This window comes from Vigna radiata, chromosome 8 (genome assembly GCF_000741045.1).
Source record: "Vigna radiata var. radiata cultivar VC1973A chromosome 8, Vradiata_ver6, whole genome shotgun sequence".
Taxonomy (NCBI): domain Eukaryota; kingdom Viridiplantae; phylum Streptophyta; class Magnoliopsida; order Fabales; family Fabaceae; genus Vigna; species Vigna radiata.
In genome coordinates this window covers 33,783,692-33,796,929 of record NC_028358.1, presented here as the reverse complement: position 1 = coordinate 33,796,929, position 13,238 = coordinate 33,783,692, and the positions used below count along the sequence as shown (strand labels likewise).

Below are 13,238 nucleotides of genomic sequence, written 5' to 3'. Positions count from 1 at the left end.
TTTTCCAAACACTCTGGTCGTTCAGACATGCACTGTTCCTAATTGCCAGCCAAAGCAGTTAACAAAATCTTCGATGCTACGTAGCTTATCTCTACTATCACTATTCTAACTCATTTTCATCTGTATATTTTTTGTATAAATTAATATGTATAAACTGTCATACTTGTGGATGTTATCAAGCCGTGTTTCCACTACTATTCGTAACTAAAATAAGAAAAACAATTTTGTTTTCATAAATTAAAGTTAGAAATTTTAAAACAAAGTTTCCCTGAAAAAGTTTTGTAGGGATACGTTTTTTAAAGTCTTTTGTGAGAAATTTTAAAAGGTTAAATGAGTAGTGAGTGATGATCATGTTTTAAGTTTAGTTTTAAAATTATTAGGAAAATAAATAATATTATTCTTTATCCTTCTTAATTTATTATCTTTTTAAAAATTACAAAATAGAATTTTCAAATTTGGTTCTTCACTAAGCTTCAAAATCTGGAATAGTGTGTTAAGTTGTTGAATTTCCACAATGTTCGGAATTCAAGTGTGAGTCAAAGTCTCACATTGGATAAAATGAAAAAGTAGAACAATATATAAAGATGAAAGATCCATTAACTTTGTCTTAATGTTTTGGATGGAGAGTGCTCTCAATCCCTTATATGGTATAAGGTTGGAGTCATATCTCATTGGTATTGTGTTTCTCCTTAATTAAACAAGTATTGCCTTAAAAACAATCACTTGACATAATAAGGTGATCACACTACAAGGAAATTCTATTTTTATCAAATAATATTACCATTTTATTACGTATTTAACTTAGTTTAGTTTGTTTTTAATTAAGATACTATATATAAAAGGTGTTTTCAATGAAGTTGTTTGTTTTAATTTCTTTAATTCATGGAAATTATTATATTCATTTGTGATGTATAAATACCTAATTTAGTGAACACTATTAGAATTTATAAGTCAATCGGGATATGAAGAAAGTAACAATATATATATATATATATATATATATATATATATATATATATATATATATATATATATATATATATATATATATATTTTATATATAAATCTTATTAATAGATTCTAAATCATATAAATTAAGAGAAAAAAAAATCAATGATTATTTAATTTTAATTTTATTAACTTATCTCATGTTATTGAGATATATATTTTTCAAACGTAAAATTAAATATTATAGATAGTTTGAAGAGATGATATGATAAATTCAATAAACACTAAATTTCATTAAGATAGATTTTTGGACTGGAAAACATATATTTATGTCTAACTCAACAACGTTATAAAATTAACTTGTAAATTAAGATACATATCCAATTATATATAGTTAATTAGAAAAAGTGAGATGTTCCATAGTAGGTACAAAGGTTTATTACAATTTTAGTATTATATATCACAATCGACTTACTTTACAAGATGAGTATAATGAAAATTAAAAAATTAAAAAAAAAAAAGAAAACCCTTAGCTTGTCCATAGTTGATCTTTGATTATTTTAGGTTTAATCATTCAATAAGTTTTTATTTTCGTGGGAAATCTCAATTTGGTTATGTTCTTTTTGAATTTCTCAATTGAGTCTCAATTTTCTGAAAATTGCAACAATTGGATCATTTTCGTTAAATTGGGTCCAACGACGTTAGTGTGAGTTTGACATGGCACACTGGACTTTTATCACCCCACCACGTCAGCATCTCCTTCAACCCTTCTCCAAACATAACCCTAATTCTCAAACCCTAGCTACCATGCGCCGCCATCGCCATTCTCGCCGACAACCATCCCCTCAACCTTCGTCGTGAACCTCCAAGGCCACCGCAAGCCCTTTGTCACTCTTGTCCTTCGTCAAACGCAAGCTTCTTCATCCGGCAACCATGGCAGCCCCACCATCCATCACCCTCGCCACTACAGCGTTGCCGCACTCGAACTGCAAGCCATCGTGACTTGTCCTCCTTTATCACCATCTTCGCAAGCTCTGCAACCAATCAATCGTAGCAAACAACAACAAAATCGAAACCAGAGAATTGCGATTCAGGAAATCTCGCAAGCGCCACCCAAACGCCATTGTGCCATCAACAGCGACGAGCTCCTCCTCTATTCGTGAAACCCTTCGCATCACCATCGACCTCGCACCATACCAATTAGGTCGTTGTCACCTCACAAGCTTCATTGTCGCTGCCATCCAAGCTTCGTTTATCATCAATGCGGACCTACAATTACCAAATTCCAGAAACCCTGCAGAAACCAAAATTAGAGGAATCACATCGTGCCACCACATTCTCGAAAGCCTCCTCCTTCACGAATTAGGGTTTCTGTGTTGCCATGTTTGGGGAAGAACTCGTAGTGGGTTTCATGGTTCGATTAGGTTTTTTGATTTGGGGATTTTTTGTATTAGGGCTCTATGATTTATAGGTTTGCAAGTGAAGCGAGGATTCGAAGAAGAGATGACGCTATGGAGGTTTCGTGCATGTTTGAGTGGTGCTCTGGCGAAGATGAACCGTGGTGGAGAAGTTGTGCATGGTTGACGAAGTAGAAGATGAACCATGGTGACTGCTAGTGGTGACGATGCATGGTGACTGACAGAGGAGTTGTGGTGGTCCGGTGATGGTGGCGACACAAGTAGGTTGGTAATAGGATTAAAGTTCTGGAGATGAAAGATGAAACTGATGTGGCAGGGATGATGAGGTGGTTGCCTCACATTGGTTTCCTCACCGCCATTAAGAGACCAGGTCGTGAGCCATCCACGTCAATTAAGGTGTCCCTACCCACGTCAGGTAAGAAATTCACTCCAACGTGCCACGTCAAACACACACTAATGTCGTTGGAGTCAATTTAACAAAAATGATATAATTGTTGCAATTTTCAGAAAATTGGGATCTAATTGAGAAATAAAAAAAAAACGGAATGAAATTAAGATTTGACGCGAAAATAGGACTTCGTGAATGATTAAACCATTATTTTATTTTTTTGAAAATCTGGTTTACATTAGTCCTTTTTTAGATACAAATTTGTTCAATGAATATATATATTTAAGTGCCATAAATGAAGGTCGTTGGTGGCAAAGATCCCCAACTGGAATCGAAAATCTAATTAATTTAACTCTCACGAAAGCATAATATTAGAATCATAAATTGACAGTTTTGCATGTACTTACATAAAAAAAAAAAAAAAAAAAAAAGTAAAACGTAAGGAAGACTGACAGTTAATCTTGCAGATTTGCAAGCAGATTTGACAGAGTCTTGAAAATCACTGTGATGGAGGGTTTTAAATGGGCACCTAATGGCATGGCTCTGATGTGGGACAGAGAGATTGCATTAAATAGAAGAGGTTTTGGTCCGAATTTATGTATTTATTATTGCATGGACTATAATCTAATTCCATGGCATTCTAATTAAAACTGTGTAAAAGTTGAAATGTAGTGGTGAATGAAGGAGAGGAGAGGAGACGAGCGAAGCTGAAACAGGTGAGAAAACGGTGGTGATAATTTCGTATGGGCAAGAAAGTGACTGAATTCTTAGCTGTTATATATACCTGTTGGCTCATCTAAACAAGGGTGAAGGGGAAATTGCTTCTTCTGTGAGGGGTTCAACAACCAACTACTTTTTTTTTTTTCTTGGCCAACAAATGCTGTTTAATGAACAATCAATTCTTGTATCAGTTCTTTCTCTCTCTTTCTCTCTGCTTCTGTGAGAAGAAGTTTTAATTTAAGAGAGCGAAGCCCACACGCTTTCATCCAACCAAACATAACATAAATAACTAAATAAGAAGGGTAATATTGCTAGTACTTCCCCTTCAACATCTTATTCTGTTGTCTGCCTCCATTTTTCATATGGCATTCTCCACTCCATTTAGGATACATAAATAGACAAACTTTTTTCTTTTTTCTTCTTCACCCTTCTTCTGCCTTCTCCATTATTCATCACCATTTTCTTCTCTTTCTCTTCATGCAAATGGCTGTCACGGCCAAGGCCAGATCCGCTTTGGCAATCAGTGGGAGGGTTGTCAATGAGGCAGTGAGCTTCGTCGCTTTCTGTGTGCTGGACCTCGTTGATTTTCTCCTGTGCTTTGTTTTCAAAGCTGTGGACTTGTGGATTGAGGCAGATTTCAGACCCTGCTATTGCTCTTCCACAAGGGAAGCAATCACCAGCAGCGGGAAGATCTTGGTTTCTGAGCAAGGCGGGGAATCCAAGATCGTTTCCCTCACCTCATCCAAGCTTCGGTTGGAAGATATCTCTGACACCCTTTACTCTCGACCCTCTTTGGTCTCCGAGGTTTCAAGACTAACCCTCAACGAGCTCAAGAGGTTCAAGTTGGAGGATCCTGTTCTACACTCCAGAAACCCACGTTGTTCCACATTCACCGTCAACACCACCATTGTCGAAATGCTCCAGGGCAAAATCGGAAGACAGCAACCTCACCAGATTCCTAGATGGTCTGACTGCGATTGCAAATACTGCACGAGTTGGATCTCTTCTTCATGCTCTCCTCACAACAACACCAGTTCCAAAGCCACTCTCTTTGTAAACTCCCATTGCCCAACCACAGGTACTAAATTCTGTCATCAACGTTAACCAACCATGTTTTTGATGTTCCAAACATAATCGTTTAATGTGGTTTTATATAGATGAAGCGGGAGATGACGTGGTGTTCATACACGGGTTCATTTCATCGTCACTGTTTTGGAGTGAGACAGTGTTCCCAAACCTTTCCAGCGCGGCTAAGTCCAGTTACCGGTTATTCGCGGTTGATCTTCTTGGGTTCGGGAGGAGTCCAAAGCCGAGCGAGTCAATGTACACGTTAAGAGAGCATTTAGAGATGATAGAGAGATCCGTTTTGGAGGCCCATAACGTCAAATCCTTCCACATTGTGGCCCATTCATTGGGTTGCATTTTGGCACTCGCACTTGCTGTCAAACACCCCCATTCCGTCAAGTCCCTCACCTTGCTTGCCCCAGTAATTACTGATTAATTACTAATTAATTACGATTTTTTTTTTAACTTTTCTGTGAAACTGATTTGTGAAATTAATTGAGCAGCCGTTCTACCCAGTACCCAAGGGTGAAGCGCAGGCCACACAGTACGTGATGAGAAAAGTTGCTCCGAGGCGCGTGTGGCCACCCATGGCGTTTGGCGCGTCGTTGGCGTGCTGGTACGAACACATATCAAGAGTGATTTGCTTGCTTATCTGCAAAAACCACCGTATTTGGGAATTTATAGCCAAACTCATCACTCGAAACAGGTAAACCCACTTCTTCTCTTTTTTCGTTTTCCTTCCAACTCTTATCATTCTCTTTTTAGTTGGCCTATTTTTGACCCTTTGCTTCTTCTTTTTTTCATATCACTAATTCTTTTCTTTTCTTTCAAGTATTTAAGAAAGTCATGACCTACCAAAAATAGTATTTAGTTTATTCAACTACAATTACGGCTTATTTCTATGTTAATCTTTTCTTAAATTTTTTATTTATAAATTTAAAAGGATTTACAAATTTAATTTTTCAAGATTTAATATATTTATTTCAAATTTTTAATATTTGAAGGTAAAATATATTAGTTTCTTTTAAATTTTAAACTAAAAAATATAAAAAAGTAAGTCTTTTAATGTTTATTCTTGTGTATTAATCTTTTAAAAAGCTATAATATACTTGTATAAAGTTAGTTTTTATTACAAGTTGTGAGCGAATTTCAGAAAAGTAAGTTTTATAAATGTCGACACTGACTTTTAGGATATAAATCAAGAATCAAACTAGGAGAAGAAATAATGTTTTGAAAGCCATATATTATTATTAACATTTATTGCAAATAAAAATTAAAGCGAGCCTAGTAAATTATTTCCACATTAAAAGTGTTACAAATTGGATAAATCTACACATGCTCTCATGCAAATCGTAATTAAGATTACATACCGATCATCTTATAACTACTTTAGAATGTTTTTGGTTGTTGTGTATATTGTTTGAAAGTATCTTTCTTTCATCTTACCATTTCTGTCGTCCATTTCTTTATAAAGTTAGAATTTCTATTTTTGTGCATTTAAAAAGTAACCCTGCTTAAAATATTAAGTACTTTTTATAATATCTTATTGCATTGCACTGTTTTAAAAAATTACACCATTACTCCATCAACTATATATATATATATTTGATATACATAATCATAAGTAGTAACAAAAACTGCCAAAAAACTATCTTGCTGTCATACTTTAAGCCATGAATGAGGGCAAGACTCATGTGTGGTGTGATGCCCAAGACCCTTTAAGAAGTAGAAAGGGATATATTTCAACCATGGAGTTATTTCATTAATTTCTGAGGCACACAAGCTCTTATTTATTCCAAAAAATAATTTAATTATTTTATTTTATTTTATTTCTCAAGATTAGAATGCTTATAGTGATATAATTGAATAAGAAGATTTTTATAAAATCATAATAAATGCACCGATTTCATAATTAATGCACCGTTATACTTAGTAAGTGAGATTTTTTTTTTCTGATTAGCATCAACAATAGTATGACAGACATGAGATAATTGCGAGTGTTGATTGAAACCTAGAACGTTGGTAATAACTAACAGTTGGGTTTGAGCAGTCAAACGTGTCAGAATGTAAGGACAGAAAAAGAATCAGATGGTTGCATTTAATAATGATTGGAAGAGATTGTTGATCTAACATATTAATTGATATTATTGTATCAGAATGAAGATGTTTTTGCTGGAAGGGTTCTTCAGCCATACACACAATGCAGCGTGGCATACCCTACACAATATCATATGTGGAACAGCTGCTAAAATAGGAAGCTACTTGGATGCTGTGAGAGAAAACCCAAAATGCAAAGTGACGATCTTCCATGGGAGAAAGGACGAAGTGATACCAGTAGAATGCAGCTATGAGGTCCAAAAACGGATTCCACGTGCAAAAGTTAGAGTTATCGACAACAAAGACCACATAACTATTGTTGTTGGAAGACAGAAAGCCTTTGCTAGAGAGCTTGAAGACATTTGGAACAGCACCAAACAAAACTAGATAATAATATTAATATATATATATATACATAATATTATATATGCTGCATGTCGTGTCAATGGTCTTACGACGAGTGGTAGCTACTGGATTAAATTTGTGTTTAAAGTTTCTCTGTGCCAACTCAAGTGTTGCTGTATCTTTCACTGTAACAAACAAATCTGTCTATTTAACAAGTGTGGATGTTTGGATCACAACCTTGTTCTAAACCAAAGACAACACAAATTTCAATAAAACTTATATCCAAATATATTCTACTCTTTTTTTTTCTGTCACTAATTTTTTTTTGTTATATATTGAAAATTTTATATGAATTAAAGATAAAATCAATTTATAATATAAATGAATACAAATTTTATTTTATAAATTAGTTTTAAATCTTAATATTTTGATAATTATTTTAATATAACAACATGATGTCTCATCATTTTATTAATTTTATTAAATTTATATTTAAAAAATATTTAAAACGGATTAATTACAAATTAAAATGTTATTAAAAAATAGTTGTTATAGAATTTTTTTAAATTTGGCCTAATTGAACCAAAAGTTATATGTTAAAGTATTATTTCTATGTAGTAAGGTGATTGCTTTTATTCTTCTATAATTACTAATTAACCTTCACAATAATAAATAAAGACAAACATTTTTCATCGCATTAGATTACTACTACCGACTTTTATTACTTACACTGTTGTTGCAGAGAGAAAAAGATAAAGTAGAAGGAAAAACTCATTCTGAAATTTTTTTTCTCGTACACATTCATGTGTTTTGAAATGTTTTCTTTTTTGGAATATATTTTCATGTAGGGATGTTTTTGAAAACTTGTTCCTAAAAATATTATATATTCGGAAATGTTTTTGAAAATTTTTTGTTCTATTTTTGAAAATTTTATTTATAAAATTTGTTATATATTACATATAATCAAAAGGTGATAAATGGAGCAAGTGGAATAGACTGAAATAGGTACTTCAACTCACCTACATGTCCTCGTCAGTTCTGCTTAATCTGTAAAGCTAGTACGATACTAATCAGTTTATATTTTTAAATAAAAAATTTATTAAATGTTTTAGGTTTACAAACTTTATATGAATTTTTCAAATTTATTAGTTCTTTTAAGAAAATCATATATATATATATATATATTTTGAATAAGTTTACTTGTTAGGTTCTTTTATAAACTCAAATAATTTAATAATAATAGAAAATTTATATTTAAGTAAAATTGAATGTGAATGTACTTTAGACTTTTAACTTTTTTTATTAATTTAAACAAGTCAATAAATAAAAGATTCAACTACTTTTTTATTTTAGAAAATCTACCGAGGAATCTAAGATTTTCAAATTGAATATTAGTTGGACAAGAGACATATTGATGATAGGCCAAAATATAGATTGAACTAACTTGTTTTAAATATCCTTAAATTGCAATGAACATTGAATGCAGGTTTAATCTACCAATGCTATCCATCAAATCTATGTTAGACCAAAAAAAGATATTCAAGCAGGCTTAAGTTGTTTATGCTAAATTTCAATTTTTTTTCAATTTTACCTATCTTGTTTAAGTCATAAATAAAACTAAAAATAGTGTATTTATAATTTTTCATGTGCATGTGCATATAGAAGAAGAAAAAAAAATCAATTTTATTTCTCGCAATCTTACTGATTTGAAGTATTTAGGCTCAAATGTGTTATTAAATAAGTATAATTTTCAAATAACATATATGATTTTGCCATTTGTACTCATACTTTGATAAAAAAATGTTGGGTTAAATATGCTTTTAGTCTCTCAAGTATTAGTGATTTTTGGTTTTAGTCCTTACTCAGAACATTGATGACATTTAATCCTTAGTATTGAAACATGTATCTTTAGTCCTTAAAAATGGACGGCGTCAAGTTTTTGTTGATGTGGCTAACGACCCTACCACGTCTTCTTCCAGCTTCACTGTGCACTTTCTGCCACGTTGGGCTTTTTTAACATTTGGATTAGCAATTTTCAGATTGCATGTATGTTGAGTTATCAGATTATCAATTAGGGCAAATTGGTTTTTTGCAATTGGGGAAAAGTCGTTTCTAGAAACAATACTCTAACCACTGTACTGGAAACCTTCTTCTCCAAGCATTGTTTCAAGGTGGTCGTGAAAGAAACGTTGGGTGTGAAAGGCAATGGCGCATTACATCAAGGTAAGTTGTCGTTTTTCGTTTATCATTGGTTGGTTGATTTTGGGAGTAAAGTTTTAATGTCTGAATGTAGGTCTAGAAATGGTGTTTGAAGTTTGTTTGTATCACATGGGAAAGTTTGTTAGTGATAAAGGGCTACGGTATGTTGGCGGAGAGGTACACGTGATAGTAGGACTCGATCCAGATCGTTGATCTTATTTTGAAGCAGTTGGAATTGTTAAAGAATTTAAGTATGATGCAGACTTCAAACTATGGTGGAAGGGGTCCAAGGAAAGGCTGATGAATAATCTGAGATTACTGAGTGATGACAGGGAAGCACTGAACTTGGCTAAGTATGCAGAGGAGAATGAGAACGTGGTAGAGATATATGTTCAACATGTTCCCAGTGAGGCAGTGGAAGTTTTGTTTCTTAGTTGTGATCAAGAGACACATGAAGGAAACATGGAGGGTGTGGCTGAGATTGTAGAAGAGGGTGGAATAAGTGTAGAAGAGGGTGAAATGAGTGTGAAAGAGGGTGGAATGAGTGTGGAAGAGGGTAATACAGCTGAGGAACATGAAGAGGTTCAAATAGGTGAGGAAGAGGTTGATATTGGTGAGGAAGAGGTTGAGATTGGTGAGGAAGAGGTTGAAATTGGTGAGGAAGAGGTAGATTGTGATGGTGGTGAGGAAATATGGAGGAATGTGGTTGAGGGGGAAGTAGAAGCTTCAGTTGAAGATTATCTGCATGAGAGTGAAGAAGAAAGAATGAATAATGATGATGATGGGTTTGGTGTTGAGAATGATAGGGTGGATGATGTTTGTAGAAACATTAATCCAGTTTTGGATAGGTGGAATGCAATGAAAAGAAAAAAAGAAATGTGTGACTAGAAGAGGCAATGTTGGGAAAGGTTCATTTGTAATGGATGAAGAAGTTGGAGACCATGAGATCAATGAGGAATACAACAATGATGAATTGGATTCATATTTAGAAAGTGATGAGGATGTGAGCTTGAAAAGGGGCAACTTAAAAAAGTATAGACAAGATGATATGAACAAGAATTTCATATTCGAATTGGGGATGGAATTCTGTTCATTGAATGAGTTTAAAAATGCACTAATGGAGCATAGTGTATTAAATGGAAAAGAGATTAAGTTTATGAAGAATGATCTGACCAGAGTAAGGGCAGTTTGTAAAAACAAATGTGGCTTTGTTATTATGGCTAGCAAGGTAGGAGGCAAGCAAACATTTAGGGTGAAAACCTTGGTTGGACAACACAGTTGTGGAAGAGTTTTTGGAAACAAAAGTGCAAGTGTAAATTGGATTGCACAAGTATTAGTTGATAGGTTTGTACATGTGGCTAACATGAATGTCTACCAAATCATTGATGACATTAAAAAGTCATTCAGTGTTGGTATCACTGCTTGGAAAACTGGAAAATTCAAACAAATTGCATTGGATTCTTTGGTTGGTGATGGAGAAAGACAATATGCTTGTCTATATGATTATGTGGGGAATTGCTAAGAGTGAAGTGTGGTACTTTTAAAATTAAAGTGAATCAACCTCAACCAAGTTTGCCAGCAAGATTTGGCTCTTTTTATGTGTTTAGAGGGGTGTAAACAAGGTTTTTTAGGAAGTTGCAGACCCTTCATAGGGGTGGATGGTTGTCATCTTAAGACAACATATGGTGGTCAATTGTTGATGATAGTTGGTCGAAACCCCAATGATCAATATTTCCCACTAGCTTTTACAGTGGTCGAAAATGAATATAAAGAAAGTTGGAGATGGTTTTTAACACTGCTTTTGAATGATATTGGTGGCATTGATTGTCAACGTTGGGTGTTCATTTCTAATCAACAAAAGGTATTTCAATTTGACTATTTTCCTATTTTTATTTTCTAACAATCACATCATTAATTAATGACCAATACATTTTGTATTTTATAGGGACTAATGACAGTTTTTGTTGACATCTTGGATGGAGTGGAACATAGATTGTGCTTAAGGCACTTGTATAACAATTACAAGAAGAGATTTGGTGGAGGAGTGCTGATTAGAGAGCTCGTGATGGGGGCTGCCAAGGCTACAACATTTCAAAAGGACTGGGAAAAGAAAATGGGTGAGTTGAAAACTGTTAACATTGATGCATACAATTGGTTGCTAGGTATTCCAACCAAGTGTTGGTGTAAACATGCATTTAGTACTTATCCTAGATGCGATGTTTGATAAATAATTTGTCTGAGTCCTTTAATAGTACAATTTTGTTGAGATTGTTGACAACACAATTTCTATATCAATCTAGTTTTTTATGATGACAACACATTGCTTAATAGCAAGTACATGTTATTGCTGCATTACATGTTCTTATGCTGATTAAACTGTAATATCTGTTGAACATGTGTATGTGTATGTACTATGTTACATGTTCTTGTGTTGATTGATTGATATGTTTCTGGAACATGTGTATATGCTTTAATGTGCAGTGTGCTATGCATCATCTCATATGTTTTACTGCACATATTTCAAAGCAAGAAATCACAAGCACTTTTACGAACTTATTCTTGTGCTATAAAGTTCTAATACAGTCGACTACATGACTAATAAATTCGACTAGGCTAAAACATTTGTACAGTTTTTGAGAATCAATGCTATGTGCTATTTTGAAAAGAAAAGAATTTCAAAGTGTTTGACATTATGATAGTCGACATCGTGTTTTACATATTCGACTGTATCTGTTGTTTGATTTGGAATTCTGTTATGCTCTTGCACTCTAACGACTATATTTTTAAAAGTTAGTTGAGCATTGATGACTTGGTCAACTGTATTGAATGTATTTTGTTATTTGTTGACCATAGGCTACTAAGTTGACTAAACTGTTATAACTGTATAATACAGTCAACTAAATTAGTAGCACATTCGACTGAGAATTTGACTGATTAACAGAAATCTATAAATAGACTGAACACTAGTTTGTTTAGAGACTTTTGATGATCTGACAATTTGATTTCTGTTTTAGATTTCTCTTTGGTCCAAGAATTCTCCAAGAAGACGGTGGTCATCTTTCTTGAAAGAATTCAAAGAGGAGATTCAATTGCGCATTCATTGGTTGATCAACATCTGCATAAGAAGGTGCTTCTGTGATTGATCGTGTAGGCTTGGCATCCTGTGAAGACTGCTGGAATTTTTTAAGAGGCTTGGCATCCTATGAAGACTGCTGGAATTGGACCTGTTGTGATACAGGGGGATAGTTCACTTGGAGGATTGTTCAAAGTGGTGTTGTAGATTGCAGAATAGGGTATTCTTGCTGCAAGTCTGATTGTGTTGTGCAACTATATTTTGGTTTTGGGTTAGAGAGGAGATTTATATTTTTGACGTGGAGGTCCTCTATAAATTCTTTGTTGTAAAAATCGTAACCATTATAGTACATTTGCTTCCTGGGATGGAAGGATACTGGATGTAGGCATTGTTGTCCGAACCAGTATAAAAATGTGTTTGCATTTCTCTATCCCTTAGCTTTTACATTTCAGTCGACTTTATTCTTTACGCAGTCAACTACGTAATTTTCGTTGCATACATATTCTGATTGCTTGCAATTCAAGAAATTTCAAAAAGCTTTATACTTTGATTTCAAGATTGCGAAAAGAAAGTGTTTTTGAAACAACACTAATTCACCCCCTCTTGGTGAAATAAAGAAGCCAACCTGTTTTCCAACAAATTTTACTAGCTAGAGACAAACCTATCATAACTATGATGGAATGGATAAGAACTTACATTATGAGACGGTTTGCAACACTTAGAGAGAAAGCAATGACATATCCAAGAGTTGTAATGCCTAGACCACGAAAAAGGCTTGATAGGGAAATAGAGAAGAGCGGAAATTGGATTCCAACTTGGGCAGGGGCTAAAAAATTTGAAATCACACACGAGTTTACAATGGATAAGTTTGTAGTTGACTTAAGTAACCATTCATGTAGTTGTTATAGTTGGGATTTAATAGGAATACCTTGCAGGCATGCTATTGCTGCCATAAATTACAAAGTACAAAACCCTGAAGATTATG

General features: G+C 33.8%; 1 protein-coding gene across 1 annotated transcript; it reads left to right on the top strand.

Moving 5' to 3' along the window:
• Positions 1-3,592: 3,592 nt before the first annotated feature.
• LOC106769896 (probable lysophospholipase BODYGUARD 3) lies at positions 3,593-7,264 on the top strand. Its single transcript, XM_014655692.2, has 4 exons — positions 3,593-4,552; positions 4,632-4,960; positions 5,043-5,245; positions 6,696-7,264. The coding sequence occupies exons 1-4, from the start codon at positions 3,952-3,954 to the stop codon at positions 7,021-7,023; spliced, it is 1,461 nt and encodes a 486-aa protein (XP_014511178.1). The 5' UTR covers positions 3,593-3,951; the 3' UTR covers positions 7,024-7,264.
• The last annotated feature ends 5,974 nt before the right edge of the window (positions 7,265-13,238 follow it).